The sequence below is a fragment of the Apodemus sylvaticus genome, chromosome 2 (genome assembly GCF_947179515.1).
Source record: "Apodemus sylvaticus chromosome 2, mApoSyl1.1, whole genome shotgun sequence".
NCBI classification, from domain to species: Eukaryota; Metazoa; Chordata; class Mammalia; order Rodentia; family Muridae; genus Apodemus; species Apodemus sylvaticus.
In genome coordinates this window covers 181,327,156-181,347,324 of record NC_067473.1, presented here as the reverse complement: position 1 = coordinate 181,347,324, position 20,169 = coordinate 181,327,156, and the positions used below count along the sequence as shown (strand labels likewise).

The following is a 20,169-nucleotide window of genomic DNA, read 5'->3' as shown; positions in this document are numbered from 1 at the left end:
ACCCAGCTTGCTTTACCCTGGGTTCATATTCTCTTGGTCAGACTGGGAGCCAACAAGCATAATGATCATTTGTGCCCATGCCCCTGGAGCTGGGGTAACAGGGGTGTGGAGAGCACCTGGCTTGCTACATGGATGTTGACATACAAACTTCAGTCCTCATGATTGCCAGGAAACTCCTCTCCTGAGCAGACGACCTCCAGCCCTCATTACTAACTCTGGAAACCTTTGCTTCTTCTCTTGTTTCAGGGATCAAACCTAAGACACTGACTGCCCTTGCTGGGCAAACGCCCTGCGACTCAGCTCTGACCCTTTCAAATCTTGCATTTCCATATATTCTACAAGAGACAGTCTTGTAGAATAGACTCAGACGGAGTATGAACAACATGGACACATTATAGTTAGAACTCAACTTTATTGTTACAACCAATGTTTATTTACAGAATATAAATCTCTTCAAAAAGATACATTCCTTCATTTAATCAATGGTAGAAAGCCTTATTAAACAGAAATAAAGCCTAAGCCGCACTTTATCTAAAAGAAACACGGCTTCATTGCAAGTTCATGAACACAGAACACAAATGTACTTCACTTCAGCAGCTACGTGAATGAGGCTGTTGATTTTCACTGGCAATGCCATTTTATACATGGAACAAATTTTACTTAAATTAACAGTAGTAAAAATTAAATTTCAAACATAAAAATATGTAACAACAAAGGAAACAGCAGGAAGTATCTCTGCTAGCAAACAGATATGCAAGTTCTCCAGCACTCAGACACTTGCTGAGGAGTAGGGAAACCTAGGACAAAGGCTGCGCTCATGGCGAGGTATCGATCCACTCAGTGCTGAGACTGTCCGTAGCACTTACAGTCTAGACAAAGCAGCATTAGACTACAATTCACATTTGAGAAACACATATCTAAGACCCTATGCCATAGCTTCCCAATTCAACAGACAGCTAACGCGATGACAGCTCCTCATTTCAGCTTTTCCCTTGCAAATGGGTAATGCCATGTCTTCTTAAAATCAGGACATGTGACCTTGCTGTACAAAAGCTCCTAAATACAGAAAAGTTCTTACAGGTTCCATTAGTTTACAGTTACTTTAGTACATGTAAATACAGAGGACTTCAGATTACTAACAAGGAACACTCAGTATGTCAACCTACAACAAACAGCAGCACGCCACGGTGCAGGCGTGGAGAGCAGGCACTGCCGTGCCCTCCACTGCTCTGCAGGTGTCATTGGGTTTCAACCTAGCTCTCAGAGTTTCTGGCTAGGAAGCCTGTAATTCCATTTGGATAGGCTTTCCTGTTCCACTTTCACAAACTAGTTGAAAGACAATGTGGTGTTTTCAGTTCTATAACTATCTAGTGTTCTATTGAAACTTACTGATGGGATCTAAAGGACCACCTTGGGTAAGACAACCCAAAGATAAAATTGTAACTATTTTAAAGAGTATTTTTGCAAGTACACACGCCACACAATGCACAATGGGCTAAGATATGTTGGTGCTACCACAGTGTCCAGTCCAGGAAAGAAACTGCCACCAACACAGGAGTTAAAGTGCTTATCAATCAAGCATCATTATTTGTTTCTAATCCAAATACTTTGGGGTTTCTTCCCATATCAAATTGAGCCAAAAAAGAAATTTTCAGTCATAAAAATGTTAAAACAAATCTGTCAGTGAATTTAGCCTTCAAGAATTCAAAATAATGCAACCCTCCAGTATTTTAATTTACAGAAATATGGATGGAAATTCCAAAAATGGGGATGTTTTGTCTGGAGCAGCTGATAGCATTTGTCAAACCCAAGACTGAGCACCGCTGCCACTGTGTGGAAAGGCGGCTCACTTGCCGCCTTCTACTCTGCTTCTCAGAACAGGAACAGGCCGGAAGATGGAGCCCTGCTTCCCAGTAAAGGGCAGCCTGTAACCTGACTGAGGAAGAACAAGAGCAGCCAAAGCCAGCCACTCTGAGGAGGCTCTCTCCACCTGGGTGCCGGCCTTCCCGTGAGGTAGCATGTGCTGCTGTCACGAGGCCCACCCCAGGACAAAGCACTGTGACAGGTGACAGCTTAGCAGGGAAATGCTTATGTCTACAGTACTCTGGAATGCAGTATAAAATGCTTACAAGCAACTTAGAGAAAATCAAATCCCACCTGACACTACTGCCCTTTATAAGCCAGCCAGCGAGGTCACCAGGAGGGCCAGGGGCTTCTGCAGAACACAGACACAACTGACTCCTTTTCAAATATTCTAACTTCTCTTCCGAGTGTTTGGGGGAATTCTTCTTTTAAGTCTAAATTTAATGTTAGCAACACAAAGTTAAAATAGACATTTGGAGGTCAGGGAGGGAGAAATAGTTGGCCCTGCTGACCCGCCCCAGGGAAGGGGCCTGACAGACGTAAGGATGCCGTGTGCCCTATGTCTTGCATGGATGAGATTTACATTCACATTGAATTTCAAGTTCTTGTAGAAAGTGTCAACAAACTCTGAAAATAGAAAAGGGGACCACACTTCAGTTTACAAACAAAGTATATTTTTAGTTTCCTTTAGTTTTAAATTGTGACTCAAAGATAAGCTCTATAAATGTACTGCTTCCCAGAATCTAACCTATAAAAAAAAAATTAATAGCCAAGTAAAAAATGGAGAAAAGTCTTATTAGGCACTGAGAGGCTAAATAAATAAATTCCAACGTTAACTAAACCATTAAACCTTCCTTCCAGTTCCTGCTATCTTACTGCACTGGTCCCAGCCTAATGCCAACAGGCTGGATCATTTAGTGACAGAAAAACTTCTACAAAGGAAAATGCAAAACTACACACTCTTTACGCAAGCCAACACTCACACTACTTACAGCGGCTATTTACACCGTCCTATTTACACTCCAAGCAGACCTAGCTGATGAGGTTTGTGCTCATGTTGATCTCAGGCAGATCAGTCAACACCAATTCTCTCATTCCCAGAAATGGTGGTAGCGCAGAGGGAGGGGCAGGGCATCGAATATCACTGGTCAGGTTGAAGAGCATACAGTGTGCAGGGAGGATGGGGGCGGAGGGCAGCAATGCACAATGTTGCTTGTTAAAGCATCCAGGCCACTACGGTCTATTGATTACACTGAACATCCATGAATGCCACTTCTAACATCCACGTTCACATTTACAAAACGAGCTTACTACCAGTTGAGTGATTAGGTAAGTAAGGCATTCAAGTTCCTTAGCTGAACAAAAGAAGGCAACTGATATCCAACAAGCCACAGGACACATTTTAGAGGGATGCTCTTCAGAACAGTCCCAATATACCCTCTTTAGAATCCCTTACATGGTCAATACAAAGAAAGACATTTTGAATCCTGTTGATCATCTACACCATGATCCCCAAAAGCCGTGTGAGAGCTTTTGGGTGCATCAGAGCCCCCAAATCTGGCCAAGGAATGGGGGTAAGAACTGTCATGTGCTAGTCTCTCTTCACGACCTCTTCCGCGCTAGCAGAGTGAACAAGGAGGCCTCGCTGTCAGTGCACTCACTGCCACAGGACTCTGTCACATTTCCGCTGGCTGCTTAGCAGTCCACCAGCCGCAGCCGCAGCCGCAGCCGCAGCCACCCAGTGAGCCTCCATTCAAAGCACTCTCAAGAACAGGAGCAGACTAACCAACACTGTCTTCTCTAGGGTTTGCACGTGGCACATACTCTAGGACTTTAAGGAGGAGAGCAAAGAATCAGGAGGCTCACACATCTTTATCACCCTATGACAGTGTTCCAACCATGAATGAAAACTCCACTAAGCCAGGTTTTTTGCAGGTTTGTTTTAACATTGAAACAAGCTTGTCATTATTTGTTTTCATTCAAGGAAGTCGGCAGAATTGTAATGATCTTACAGTAATGTGGTTCATAAAAACAAACATGAACATTATAGCACTGGGGAGGTAGAAACCGAATCCAGGTCTAACACTGTTAGAGACACATATTTAAGAGTCTATGTATGTGGCTAGAATTTACCATCTCAAATGGCCTGTTTCTACTTTATTAGGTTTGAACACCTTGAGACAATCCATGTATTTTAAAGCACTTGGCTGAGAACATAAGTCATGTGGAACACCAGACAATCTTAGAATAGATCTGTAGTGCATACGTTAAATACGCAGATCCATGGAGCCAACTTTGTACATAAGCACTTATGTGACCACAGCCTGTCTGACTAATCTAAGTTACCCTGACTGCTCAAGCCCACAGAGCAGCCTTCAAAGATTAAAGCCTTGTCTACCTCAGAGACCTAACTGCCTTTCAGGAAATAGTTGCCTCCCTCCTACACTATACAAAATAAAAACTAGACTGTCAAAACCAAGGTAAGTCAAAACAAGTCCTCCTACCACAGCTACTGTCTAAGTCACACTTCCTTACTTCTCAAGCTCAATGACCTAGCTAAATGCTCCTTACTGGCTCTGTAACTGCTTCAACACTACTCTGGAACTACATGGATAATTAATTATTTGCTGACTCTATAGACACAAAACCAACTTAAGGAATGAATCTGAATAGAAAGCATCTAAATGACATTCCTTGCTTCCCACTATGAACTCTGAATGTTTGCTTCAAATACTAACAATACCAGCTATTATTGAATGAACAAAAACATAGTATGTCAAGTAAAACAAAACTTTTGGTTAGAAACAATTTGATAGGTAAATTCTAAAAATTGGGACTATTACTTTAAATGAATGTATCTAGTATTTGAAAACATGACTTAACAGATTTTAACATTAAATTGTTATATTCCAGGCTTATACAGTAAATATATTTTATATTGTCAGGCTATATAGAGACAATTTAATTCTAAGTTGTACTCCCCAAAAAGAAATGATTTCCAATTTCCAATTCAAAAAAGTCTACCTACCCCAGGAGACAGTAACTGCCCTGCCCCCTCCTCAACGGGCACTTGTCTAGAATACCCTAAGTTACTACTGAGGCAGTGACTGCCAAGGTTGAGAGTAAATGATTCATTTTACAACAGTTACACTGAACAACAAGAATGTTTTTCTGAAATTAAAATCTATCAACAAAACCTTTTAAAGATTTCCACAATATTTTCATTGCATACACTGAAACAACAACTGAAAGATCAAAGTAGTCAGTCATGTCAAACCTGTAATAAATAATTCACATGTAACACGGGCTGTACTGCCTCAGGCTAAAGCAGGACTCTCCACTCTCTCTGCGGATGGTCAGATCTTTAGCCCGCCACATACTGACAGCAGTAAGCATATTCTTAACATCATTCTATTTAAAGATAGGTTGGTTGTTTAGAGGCATAATTTTTAAAGCAAGATAACCAAATTAAATGAGTTTTAACAAATATTGGCTTTTGGAATTTCTCAGAACCATCCACAAGTGCCGCTCATCTCCTGGAGAACAGCGAGGCCTCGTCTTTACTCGGGCATTTTCAGTGCTGTGACCTCGGGCTTCATTTTAAAGTACTGGTTAAAACGGACAATCGCATACCTAGTGGGAAAGAAGAAGGCAGAGTCAGAGCTGACCCCAGTCCTGCAGCTGCTTCCCCTTACCTGGGCTGTCAGCTCAGGTTTACAATGCCAAAGTGCTCCTCCTGCTGCCCTGTTGGGCACCTCCCACACAGAGCACGTGGGTGTGGCCTCACAATGCTGCAAACAGTGATGTCATTGCATCACTGTCATGTCTACACTAGCTCAGCCTTGTGGAAACAATACCTCAGTTAACATCATCTTACCCAAGAAAGTCGAACTCGATCGTGGAGTACTTAGCTTGTATCAAAGCCCAGAGTCCCCAAAAGAAATGAGAAGCCTTAAAGAGAAGAAAAATCAATAATTATGGAAACATATTTCTGTACACAATACAAAGTTGTTAATTCTATACATGTATGGTATTTGCCCTTTTCTCTACTTTCTTGGTAAAGATTGCATCTAGGTGTACTGAGCTATGCACTCTATCTAGGTGTACTGAGCTATGCACTCTATCTAGGTGTACTGAGCTATGCACTCTATCTAGGTGTACTGAGCTATGCACTCTATCTAGGTGTACTGAGCTATGCACTCTCTAGCCCTCAAAATATCTCTTTTGCTCTGTCAATTTTTATACAACACGGCCATACTAAAGAATACGAGTAATTATGGGGTCACACCAACAACTGTCTCTACTAACAAGTGACAAAGTCAAAATGACTTGGAAACTGAAGTCTAGTAGTTTCTGTAACCTTTGTCCAAAGCAGATTCAGCATTTCACATAACGCACAGACAGCAGAGCCGGCTCACGCCCTCCATCTATTCTAATGGCTACATCATACACACTAACTATGGCAGTGATGAACAAGTGTATCAGTGGAAACTGCATCCTAGAACTTAAGATTAATACGATTTAGCCAGGCAGTGGTGGCGCACACCTTTAACACCAGCACTTGGGAGGCAGAGGCAGGCAGATTTCTGAGTTTGAGGCCAGCCTGGTCTGCAGAGTGAGTTCCAGAACAGCCAGGGCTACACAGAGAAACCCTGTCTCGGAAAAAAACAAAAAAAAGGTTTTACATGGTTGAATGCCTCCATGTATCTATGTACACCACATGCACGACCAGTGCCCACAGTCCAGAAGAGTGCTATCTGTCACCTGGGATAGGAGTTGTAGATTGCTGAGTGACACCATGTGTGGGGCTAGGACCCAATTCCAGGTCCCTGGGAAAGCTCTAAACCAATGAGCTATCTCGCCAGACCCTATTTTCTTTTTGACTTACATTTATTTATTTATTTATTTATTTATTTATTTATTTATTTATGAGAGAGAAGAAGAGAAGAGAAGAGAAGAGAAGAGAAGAGAAGAGAAGAGAAGAGAAGAGAAGAGAAGAGAAGAGAAGAGAAAAGAAAGGAAAGTCAAAATAATGTAAAGTCCTACCCACCCCATATAAAGCGTTGGTGTGGATTTCTACTTCCTTCACCCTTGGGGAAAAAATATTATATATTCTATAGATGGATTACTAACTTTAAGTACAGTACTTCCAAATCCATTTAAAATCTTAAGAAGGCAGTTTCCCGCCTTACTCTGAGGTCAGCCACAATCCTGTGCTGGCCACTGCGTTGGTCTGAACATGCTTGGCTCCCATGTACTCTGGGTTTAAATTCCTGTCCCACTGGGAATGGCACTATCGGGAAGTGCAGCCTTGACAAAAGAGCTGGTCAAAGACCTTAATGTGAAAAGAATGGGGCAGTTACTCATCCACTCAACACCCCAGTGCTCCACAAGAGGAATCAAAAGTTGCTACACGCAGAGCAAACTAGTTAACAGCAGCGTACAGTCTTAAGGGGAAGCGGAGCACACCTGTGCATACCCGTGTGAAATCCTACCACACTCTTCAATTCTGCAGACAGAAAGCAAGCCCCAATGCAGCAAGACATTTCCAGATGGGAAATGGACAGAAGTCACATAAGAGGTCGGCAGTATTGTGCTAAGACAAGAGAAATTCAACAACTCACTAGTTTTATTTATGAGCAAGCAGAAGTTGGTACCAGACCTCAGGATATAGTGAACATACTATATACTAGAAAACTACACATGAACGTATAGAAAATGCTAAAGGAGTGATGTTAATAAAAGAGTTCTTCCGCCATCCAAATGGCTCAATGAATAAAGGTTTTGCCATGAAGCCTAAGGACACAGGTTCAGTGCCTGATCCTCACATGGTGGTGTGAATACTCACACCTACAAGTTGTTCTCTGAATTCCACACATGCACCATGTGGTGTACATACACGTACATACACACACACACACACCCCACCACCACCACCACCACCACCACCACCACCACCATTAATGTCCTTTTATCTTTTTCTCAGAGTGCATAACTGATGTGGGGCAGTATGCACCTGTGTGCACATGGAAGCACTATCACTTCCCACCTTACACTTTTACATGTGTGTCTATGTGAATGCAGGTATGTAGGGACATGTAGAGGTGCATGTGTATGAAAGCCACCATCTCTGGGTCTCCTCCCTGCTCTCTCTCCACCTTATACATCAAGGCAGGGCCTCTCTCTTGAACCCAGAGCTGAGCAGGCCTAGCTATCAGGCTGTTCCGGGAACCCCTGCACTGAACTCATAGGAGGGGGTCACTGTACCCACCCAGCTTGTTACACTGGGTGCTGGGGATCCAATTCTGGGCCTAACGTTGACACAGCTGGCACTTTACCTGCTGAGGCATGTCTTGAGACAGGAGCTGACTGACCAACTGAATTGTCTGACTGGTCAGAAGGCCACGAAGAACACCTGCCCGCCATCTCCCTAGCATGAGAACTACAGGTGTGTGTCATGCCCACTGTTACATGGATGCTGAGGGTCTAAACACAGGTCTTCATGCTTGCTGAGCCATCTCTGCTAGAGCCAGCATGGTCACACTACACCTGTAACCCCATCAAAGGCCTGGTCAAGGCTAGATGACCTTGTAATACATCTCAGGTGCAGTACACTTGTTAGCAATTTAAGCTTGGTTTAGTTTTCTGAAATAAGGTCTCATTCCGACCAGGCTGCTCTTCCTTGCTGTGTGGCTGATGTCAAGCTCTACATTCTGCTGTGTCTACTTCCCAAGAGCTGGCACTGCAAGCATGTACCACCATGATATTTCCCCCTTAAATCACATGTAAGTTTATTCCTAATCATATTTCAGTACAAATTTTAAACATGGGTGTTATGTTTTACAAAAAAGAAAATTTGCATCTTGTCATTCTAGATTATAAGCACTTAGAAGAACTTTACTTCCAATATTCCTAAACTAGAACAGCAGTAAGTACTTAGCATCTGGGTAATGACTGTTCAGACACAATCCTAGCATCTAAAGCATGTGAACACTGCAGAGTCTGTGAAGTCACTTCTCTTTCTGGAGGTGAATACTGTACCTGCAGCTCCATCACAGACACCAGACAGCAGCTGTCACACCTCACAGCCACTCACTGGCACCGTGCTGCCACGTCTCCGGAGTCTCGGGGCCTGCACCTGAGAGCATCAACAGTCTAGCTGCGGGCCATCACTGCAGTCTATTTGAAAAGATGAGATGGCCAATGCTCCCAAAGCCAATTGCATAAAATCATATTTGAGATTTAGCTGAAAGAACTGACCTAATATTCAGTAATGTCTTAACATATCAGCTGTGCTAATGAACTACAACTCTCAGAAGATAACTAAATATTTTCAAAGTAAACTCAGGCAAAGATATGTAAGTGGGTAAAGATACAACAAACTAAGGTAATTTATGAGGCAAACTGTAAGCAACCACAGTTTTCATTATTTTAAACAAACCTCACAAGCTCACAATGTCTCACTGATTTTATTTAAACTTACCAATGCGAACTGATTGACTTGAATGAAGAGTGTCTCTACTTCCTTTTCAGTGACATCACTGCCAAAGCCTTTATACTCCTTGTAGGCTTCGAGGTAAGAGCGCAGCCACTGGCTCTGGAGCTCTCTGTCTGGATAGAGACTATAGTCTACATCGCTGACACCTGAGGAGAGACAGACAGTGACTGAAAAGTCCCACACCCCTCACTGCTTCTGGGCCACACACTGGACCACAATCAGAATCCTAGCTTAACTCTGTGGGAGGCACGGAGCTGCTGCTCACCTTAGGCAGGGAGCTGATGACGTACGTCACTGCTTCCACTGAGCAGTCTTCACTGGAAGCCCAGTCCACACCAGAGTAAGTGCCCCTGAGTATTTTTAAGCATAGAGGGAGAGCAGAGCCTCAAGCCCCACACTTCATAGCAGCTTTTGATAACACCCAGGGTAAACATTTTTTCTTCCAACATATTTTTATTGATTATTTGCCAGTTTTACACAGTGCACCACAACACTCTTGATTCCCGGTCCTCTTAGGTCCACCCCACAACACAAAGGAAAACAAACACCACATCCAATCTGTACTGCACATATACCCCAACTCCGCTATTTTCTACTTTTACCTAGGACAGGAAGCAGTGATGAAGAAGAGAGTAGGAGGAAAGGCGGGCCATGGCCACAGTCTGACGGCCAACCCTAAATGTTTCTGCTACGCTTGCCTGGCACCGGGGTTCTTCGCAAGTAGTCTAAACCTGGCTCTTTCATGCTATAGCTGCTGCTTCTCCTTGCGGAGATTTCTACCCCACAGACGCAATGTCATCTTACTGCTCCCTCTCTCCCTTCTAGTCCAACATCCAGGGGTTAATTCAGTTTTTCCCACAGAAGGTCTAAGACCACTGTGGCATGTCACGAAAGGGTGACACTTATTCTACAGACTCATTTCTGCCTACCAGAGACACATGAGAGAATGTGAAGCGCATGCGTGGGGCTGTGTGGATGTATAGAGACGGTGTATGTATGCATATGGTATATGTATGGTAAACTTGGTAGAACTAAGTAACTCAAAACAAAACGTCCACCAATTTCATTTATTAGTCTAGACCCAAATGATATGAATATGAAAACAGTGATCTGCTGCAGGCCTAAGTTCAGCGATGTCCTCACTGGGATTAAAGCACCCAAAGCATCGTCTCATCTTTACTTTTAGGAAAATCCTAAATATAGTGTCAATTATATATTCCACTAACATAAAAAAAAAAATCTGAAGTTTTAGACGTAATTTTAAATTGAAATTCAAGATGTAAAAATGTTCAACCAAATTTAAACTGGTGATGACTCCTAGGCATCGATGAGTCTGTGCAGGATGAGTTCACCCTTCATGGCATGCAAACTGCTCTCGCCTTAATGGTCTTTGAACTTCTGTGAGGGAAAGGCTGCATGAAGTAACCCTGGAGTGTTAGGTAGTATTTGAATGTGCAGTGGAACAGAAGGGAGGGACACAGCGTTAAGATGAGATCTGTAGCAATCAAAACAAAACCATAAAAAATGTAAGCGTCTTGTTAAAAATAAAAAGCATTTCAGGACCCATGCTGTTTTGTTGTGCTGGAGATGGAAGCCAAGATACTGTGCATGTACTGAGAACATGGAACAAAGGCCTGACAGGGTCAAAACCCAGGTCACAGGCCATGATTTTCCAAGATCCTATCCCTCTGGTGCAGTATGTTCTGAAGGCAGTAAGGGAAACGCTCTCTCCTCCAGGACCAAAGAAACAAAGGCAGAGAGAGGGTCACGTGGTGGGCAGCACGAGCTGCTCCTGCCCAGGGACCCACCTTTGGTATAGCCCTGCAATGCCGTAGACGGTACACGACCCCAACAGTGACACACAGGTCTTACCTGCAAACTCATTGAAATGATTTCCAATATCATATGCCAGGTAGTTGTATCCAGAATACTCATAATCAATGAATTGTACGTCACCTATGTGAGACACAGAAACAAAGCAAATAAGAAATCACACACAGGACCGGAAAGCCCCACGCTATCTGTACTCAGTCTCTCTTATTTGTCTCAGTGGGTGCGCTTGGTTACATGCACTTGAGACGACACAGGGCGAGGCTGTGAATTTTATGGCCATGAGCTTCACGAAATTCAAATTACGTCCCTTGATCAACAGCATTTCAAAAACATTATTATCCACTTTTGTTAAAAAATATAGTCATTTCCAAGTTCTAACAGAAGATATGTTTCTCACCACATGGGGGCATCAGTAACTTAAAAATTCATATTTAATTAGAAATAACTGTGGAAATTGTTAACAGCCTATCTTAACAAAACATCACCAATGGCAAACTGTACACTAGCAAGCTTATCTAACATATGAAACAACCTGAACTCTGTGGTTCTGACCGTAAACATGGTGACCAATTTGATGTTATCACCAGTGTAAAAAGTGAGTTGCTATCAAATTCTTAAGTTTTTTGTATGGTATAACCTCACAACTGAGTTTTCCATGTCTTAAGGGCATTACATGAGTTAAATTAAAATTTCATTCAAATGTATGTGTGTGTGTCTCTCTCTGTCTGTGTGTGTGTGTGTAAAGACAATCCTGTCCACCTTTTTTTTTTTTACAAGTGATTACTATTACTTAGAAATGTTTAATTTTTAAGTGCTCATTACATTGGGATCACATATAAATATACAAGTTGAATATATTCTATGACAAAACATAGAAGTGATAATAATTTTTAAAAAACTAATGTATGTCACTGTCTACTCCAAAAATGTTTGTGTCCCATGACCTACATACAGCTGCAGTGGACACAGAGTGGCCTTGGCTATGAGGGTCCGTCCAAGACGCTCAGGATGAGACTATGTGACAGCAATGTGGTCACCCCGGCCTTAAAGAGAAATGTCTTAATTTAAAAAGAGCAGTGTCTTAATTTTAATGTCATAATAGAGATCTGGATACTTAATCTAAAAGTACAGTCATGAGCACAGTTATAGTTAATCCACCAAGAAAAACAGAAACTCATAACCGAGAGCTGTGTGGTCAATGCAGAGCTCTTTAGATCGACCAGGAGCTGGGGAGGAGCCTGGAGGTGGGGTGCTTGCCCAGCGGGCACCAGGCCTGGGTGGACCCTAGACACTATACTGGGAAAAGGGCAATGATCAAAGTGTATTCCAGTCTGCAAAGCTGGACACCCCTTGTTACATTACATGCTAATGAGACTACATCAGTGCCCCGCAGTGGCAAGTGTGGCCTGCCGAGCCGCAAGCCCCAGCTACTTGACAAGCAGTGCTCCGCCCTTCAGGGTCTCAGCGAGCAGCAGAAGGGCGAGGTTGGCAGTGACAAGCTGTGGGCAAGTCCTTCACTGAGACAAAGTACTCAACAGCTTCCAAAATCAGGAGTCTAAAATATAAAGTTAAGAAAATGGATACTGAATCAGCTAATATACTGTTATGCAATTTATTAAAATGTCTAAGAAAAGAGAATATAGGGCAAAGATTAATTGAAAGAAACAAAAAAAATGTTCGGCTCCTTTATTGCAGTGGTAGACTAGTGATTTTCCCTTCAACTTTTCTCTCTTTTTTTTTTAACTTCTTTACAATGAGTGTTTCTGAAGAAAAAAATGTTATTCTTAAAAAATAATACTATGGATATTCTATAATAAACTGTCAACAAGCAAAACTAAACAGAATGATCTAGAACATATCCCTCCAAGAGCCTTCAAAGAACAAAATACATTTACCACGGTCCATAACTGAACCACCCAAACGCCTAACAGGTGACTTTTCCGAGCAGCTGTTGATGACTCTGGCTCTGTAAGCACAACTTCTTGTAGAGCTCATTTTAATAGTTAAGTGCCAATAAAAATACACAGCCCAGTCCTGAAGCTTACTTTTGCCACATAAATAAAAGCTTCAATTTTCAAAATTATATTTAGAATTTGGCAAATACAGTTAAAATAGCAGGTAAAAACACACCCGCTTATAAACATACTTTAATTAAAACATAAATCATTTTAAGAAAAGTTAAAATCTGTTTCACCATGAAAAGTTTTAGCAGTGACTTTTGTAGTAGCGTTAACTCATTAACACTGGCCTTTATGTTTAAATGCTATGTTGAGTTTACAATGAAATCTAAAGATAAGCAAATGAAGCTAACAAAATACAGATGGGGCTGTTACCAGGCTCCGTGCATGTGAACAAGTGAGGCGACAAAGCTCCAGTCAGTGCGTTTAAGAAGCACGGTGCGCCGCCACATGGCAGCAGCAATGGCATACCTAATCTGTAGCAGATGAAGAAAATTTGGCAAACTCACATTGTACAAGACACAAAGCTTTAAAGGAAAGAAATTTTTAAAATCTGCATTAACTATTCTTTTTCAAGTTATTACAAAGTGGAACTCAACCTTAAATTTAAGATTCTGCAACAATATAAAATTAAAGAGGCCCTATTATCTTTAGGGTGCCAGAAAAATCAAATTACGGCACTGGAAAATGTTCTCCTAGCAACAGAACATGTTATTTCTTTTTTCCAGTGAGTTTAATTTTTTTTGTTTCTACTATTTCCCAGTATTAATAATGTATTCTTAATAAGTAATTCCTTAAGACATGAACTTCTACTGGAGGTCTCAAAGGCGAACAGATAATGAAATTACAGCCTAGAATCTTATGTGTGCACTCACTTCCCAAGGAGGGGCTTCTACATCATCCAGATTCTCAGGGCATCCTTAACCTTTAAAAAAAACGATTAGCTTAAAGGCTAGCATTGATTTTTATTATCTTTAAATAACTGCACCAGTGACACACAACACAAAGCAAATAATGGATGAATTTGAATTTTGAAAAATATTTTTGATTTTTACTACTGCTTGAAGCCCTTCACCACTGTAGGAAAAATCCACTTAAACTGTTCAAATCTCAATACAAGAAAACTAGTCTTCCACTTATTAAAGCACGTTAAAGCCAAAAACAATTAAATAAGGCTATATAATTATAACAAGATACAAGTCTTGGCTTATCTTATTAAAAATGAGAAGTATAGCCACCTATTTGAGAACCTGACCCTTTCCAGCCCTTCAACCTGCTCAGCTATTAGACACAGAGAAACAGTGGTGAAGAAAACACAGGAATTCCACAAAAACACCGCCTGTCTTACAGAGCATGGCAAGAGGATATGAGCGAGGAGATATGCACCTCCAGCCCAGCACACAGAGGAGCGGACTGGTGACAGCTACGGGACACAGCACCTGGGGGAGGGACAGAAGAGCCATCCGGGCACATGGAAAGTAGCCAAATATTAGGAGAGAAATGGAGGATCACACAACACACACACAGAATACAGGCACAGTAACATGTGAGGAAGGGCTGCAACGAGCATTTTAAAAAAAGGGAAAACATGGCATTTAACATTCTCATCCAAGCATGACTGGAATACAGTGCACGTAATGCATGGGTTTGAAAGGCTCATGCAAACAACTCTAATGAAAACCAGTGAGCCACACACAGATCCCAGAGAGAGGAGGGAAGGGTGCTGGGAAGAAAGGGTTCAGAAGGAATGGGGAAAGAACCAGACAATACCAGAGAAGGGAGGACTGCAGTACAGCAGAAACTGACACTGTCAGGCAGTAAAACTCAACACTGAAAACAAACATCCAGCAGTATCTTAGCCAGTGCTCCTTAATAACAGAGGCGCGCAGGGCGCTGCTTGCTCTGCAGCCCTGGCTGCCCGTCGCTAGGCCCTGTCACTGACTACAGACAGCACAGGTCTCCAGGACTGCAGATGCACACCACTGTGTCTGGCTAGAGTTCTGCTTTACACTGGCTGCCTCAGGAGGCTTCCCTCTCACACACAGTAGTCCAGAATAAATCAGTTCAGGATTAGTATTACTCTTCATGAGAACATGAGGCTCTCTCCAGGATAGCAGAAATGCTCTGTACCTAAGGGTATTCAGGTTATAGGGGTACAGGTTATAGGGGCATGGACACCTGTCAAATTCAAGTAGCATGCTTAAAACTTGTTCTTAAAGGCAGGTTTCCACGATGTTGCCTAGGTTACCTCAAACTTCTCAGGCCACAGATATCCTACACTTCAGTTTCCCAATGTCTTCAATTCCACATCACCTCTCCTAGCCTGACATGCTAAGGCTGGCACAGTACACTTCAGTGAACGCTGGGCTCTAAACACACTACACTGCTAAGAGCTTGGGGATGGAAGCCACTCAGATGGGCAACTCAGTGAAGAGAAGGTAAGCCAGTAAGCTGGCCTGATGAAGGAGCAGGCGAGGTGGGTGACACAGCACACACTTGTCCTTCCTAGTCTCTAGGCCCCGGGTACATGGTTAGAAAGTTAGGTCTACATCTGTATTTGTAGATACTTAGACTCCACATTCTACATACATGGCTTTTATTTTAAAGGTACGGTGGTACTCCAAGCAGGAAGCAAAAGGTATACATGCATATGAATGTATTGGTTTTATAAGCAAACTGTTTAATGTGATTATGTACCTATTTCTACTTGTTTCATGAGTAATGATTCAGAGACGATATTCTGTTTGTTTCTGTTATTTCTTTAATAGGGATGGGGGGGACTGCTAAAACCTATCTTAAACTTCCTGTCCTCTTTGCTTCTACCTTCCAAGTACTGGGATCACAGTATTGGCACACCCATTTACCCGATGCGGAGGGTGGCACCCAAGTGAGGCTTTGCATAGTGTAGCAACTGAGCTACATCTGCAGGACCACAAGGACAGCTCTACTGAGGCCAGATCTATCTCAGTCAAGCAAGCAGGGACTAAGGAATCTCTATAACCCTCCTAACAAGTCAGATTTGTATTAAATGTTAAAATAAAATCCATAGAATAATATCTTCTACATCATTAAAATAACAAGCTTCGCATTAGTAGACTAGAACAGATCTTGTTTAGAGGCAATCAGAAGACTCTGAGTAGTGCTGACTTTCCTACCTACAGTGTACAAACTAAAACCATCCCAATAAAAAGGCCTTCATCTTCCTCTACTCCTTTGTTCTGCCTAAATGCCAACCAGCCAACTTTTGTTTTTCATTGAATAGAAAATGGACAATGATTAAACATCCTTTACATCTAAAGTTATAGGAAGAATTTCACGTGGGCTCTTATGAAGAAATTGGGGAGGGGGAGAAACAAATTAAAGTCATTGTCAAAGCAAAGAGGCTTGTAACAAAGTACAGACAAGTGCACAATCTCAAAAGCTTCATCAATGGCTTCTGACATGTCAGCAACTGATTGCAATCCGAATACTTACAACTGGAAGTCATTCTGAGTTCCCCACTCTAAGTCTTGTGAGATTAACAAATCTCATAAGAAGACAGACAACTGCATAATGCTGTCTTACTCTGAAGGAAAACTGGCTGCTTCCTGTTTTCTTTATTATAATTCTATCTCATCACTGGGCGCTGACCCCACTTTGAGGTCAGCAGTCCATACAGCCAGGAATGGGCAGGTCTTCCACTAAGGAAGGCCTACATTCTTATACTAATTCTTTTGTTGTTGCTTAGGGTTTGGTTTGTTTTTTTGTTTTTTTTTTTCTGGGGGGGGGGGGGTGGTTGCTTGTTTGTTCCTCCAAGTAGCTCTGGCCACTGAGATCCATGTGCCTCTGCCTCCCAAGTACTGGGATTAAAGGCGTGCATCACCACCCCCCAGATATGCTAGCTTTTCAAATCCTGATAGCATTTTATAAAATGTATACTATAAGCAGCATAATAATAGCTGGCAAACTATATATGTATATTAATGTCAAAGTCAGTTTAACACATTACTTTAAAATGTATGCAGTCACTGCAAGATGATACTGCACAAATGTATTAAGTGAGCTCCAAATTTACACTTCTGAGGAATTAAACCAACAAAGACAGCTTGATGATATGGGGCCAGTTCACTCACTTCAGCCATTATTTTTATCTATCTGTATCTCAGAAGATAAGCAGAAAATAGGAGGTCCCATCTCAATTCACATGGCTGACATTAGCACAACTGATCAAATGTATATGTGAATAAAATGCAAAATTTAATCCACTATTCTAACTGCAAGTTACCCTCCCTTCAAAAAGCTCAGTTTTCACATGCTACAGTAAAGGAAGGGCCAGCTAAAATAGGTGTAGTCCATTTGCCTTTGTTATTGTTGTTAAGAGCCTCGCCTTAAAGGCTGAGCCATCTCTCCAGCCCTTTTGTGGTTTCCTCAACTCCCACTTAAGATGGAGTCTCAATATGTAGCTCTAGATCTGCCTGCCTCTGCCTCTTATGTGCTGAGATACAAGATGTACCTACACACACCTAGCTCCCATATGGTCTTTTCTAAGATCGCCTCTGGAGCATCAAAGGAATGTTCCCACACCAATGTATTAAGCTTACCAATTTGTTGGACTAAAACCTGGTTATCTTCTACTTGTAACTATAGATTCAAATAGTTCATATGCTTTCATTATCTCAAAGCTACTAGCTCCTCACCTGAAATCACACCAAAGGATGGTACACGGTGGCTTTCTGGTCAGGTGTTCTTGAATTTTAGGTTTTACCTGAACACTCTAACTACAGTGTCTTTTTTTGTTTGTTTGGTTTTGGTTTTTTTGGATTTGGTTTTTTCAAGACAGGGTTTCTCTGTATAGCCCTGGCTGTCCTGCGACTCACTCTGTAGACCAGGCTAGCCTTGAACTCAGAAATCCGCCTGCCTCTGCCTCCCAGAGTGCTGGGATTACAGGTGTGCGCCGCCACCTCCTCCTCCTCCTCCTCCTCCTCCTCCACCACCACCACCACCACCACCCGGCTTAACTATAGTGTCTTATGGCTTATGTATCAACTACTAACACAGAAATCTTGTTTCCAGGGGATGCCACAAGATTCTATTAGCCTTTCTAATAAACATAAACGACTGATTGATAGAGAAAACCTACACACAACCTTTCCATAAACCAACACACAAAGTGCCCACAAAGACAAAGAGCAAGCAATACAACATGAGCTCTTCCTGGAGGACAGGGACATGAGAGGGTTTCTGACTTCTTTTTTTGTTTGTTTGTTTGTTCTTTGTTTTTTTTTTTTTTTCAAGACAGGGTTTCTCTGTGTAGCCCTGGCTGTCCTGGAACTCACTCTTGTAGACCAGGCTGGCCTCGAACTCAGAAATCCGCCTGCCTCTGCCTCCCAAGTGCTAGGATTACAGGTGTGTGCCACCACTGCCTGGCTGGATTCTGACTTCTAATACCAAATTAAAGCCTAGTTGCTCTTTGATATACAAGCATTTTATATGTAAATTATTAAGAGCTGAGACTGACAAATGTGTAATGAAAAGTAAAGTGCCTATGACAAAGTAATCTGATTTTTTTGGTCCCTTATTTTTAGTTTTATAAACAAGTTTGTTCTATGAAATGAATATGCAAAAAACTATAAATAGCAATTAAACATATTCCAAAGGAAGTAACAAATTCCCTTTAACTTGCAGTTAAAAATAAAGCTGAGTGTCCACTTCAAATGTAAGATGAAGTCCCTTACATGAAACTCCATTACACAAATGTGTTATTAGGTCTTGCACACCCGTTAAGCACCACTAATGTTTCTGCCTCATAGCGTTGAGATTTGGTCACCACTCATTTACTCAACCATGTATAATCAATGGACAGCAACTCCTTAAAGAACACTGTCAAAGACTTAATGCTCTTGGGTACACCTAAAATATAAAATGAAGTGATTCCACACAAGAATTAACAAAATTCAAAACAGAGCCTTTAGCACAGTATTGTTTTTTTTTTAAAACAATCTCTCATCCACATTAAAATATCAAATATAAAAAAATTAATGTCTTTGAAAATGTACTTAGGGCCATACCGTCCTTGACAGTGTCTCTGTAATTCAGTTTCAGGTTAAAGTTAACAATAATTATTAAAAAGTATTTTATTAGAACATCCCAACTTTGGATATAAGGTCACTAGTAGCAATTTAGTATATTTATGACTACAACAATAGTAATTTTTTTTAGTATATACATAAAAACACCCTTTTTTTAATTTAAAATATGGTCTTCACAAAATTCCTTTCAAGAATGCCTTCTCTGAAAAGCAGCGGCTCCAGTTTCAAGCACTGCTCAATTATTAATTTTTAACACAAATGATACTTTGAAATTTCAATTTAGTTTTGAAGGTGTTTATTGTTTAGCAACCAAACCTCAAAGCACTTTATCTAATGACCTAACAGTGTACCAGTGACTCTTACATATGGACACAGAGCATCAAGATAGGAACAGTCACACAAAGTTACAAAGTATCAACTTTATCTCAAGGATATTTTAGGTTTATTTGTCAAAGCTATTTTATCACTACCTCATTTGCTATAAATATGAACAAAAACAGTATTCTACATCTGAGTCTCTCCCTAGAGCATCAGCATACACACAGGAATTAGAAAGCCTGGAGATATTAAATGCTGCTAAGCCCATAGCACTGAGAGGTTCCCACAGACCCAGGAGTGCAGTGGCAAATCTGTTAACTTCCCACACTCCCCATTACAGCAGACATGCTTTCAAAAAATCACAAGTGGCCAAACAGCTTTCAAAAATATATATTCATATGTGTATATTTATAAATATATATGTGTAAACATATATATACATACATATATACACATTTATCATTGTACACTTAAAAAGCCAACAAGAACTAACCACTTCTAACAATTTAAAGACATTTTATCCATATATATGTATGTGTATATAAATACATATATATATACACATATATATACATATATATATATATTCCTAATAGCAATTACCATGATTTTTTATAACCTCAAGCAAAAA

General features: G+C 41.2%; 1 protein-coding gene across 1 annotated transcript in view; it reads right to left on the bottom strand.

Moving 5' to 3' along the window:
• Nucleotides 1-392: 392 nt before the first annotated feature.
• The window catches only part of Etnk1 (ethanolamine kinase 1), a 41,354-nt gene continuing 21,577 nt past the window's right edge, over nt 393-20,169 (bottom strand). The window contains exons 5-8 of the mRNA XM_052175236.1: nt 11,234-11,317; nt 9,347-9,507; nt 5,741-5,814; nt 393-5,496 (exon numbers count right to left, since the gene is read on the bottom strand). Coding sequence (XP_052031196.1) covers nt 5,424-5,496; nt 5,741-5,814; nt 9,347-9,507; nt 11,234-11,317 — 392 coding nt within the window. The 3' untranslated portion in view covers nt 393-5,423. The remainder of the gene's footprint in view (nt 5,497-5,740; nt 5,815-9,346; nt 9,508-11,233; nt 11,318-20,169) is intronic.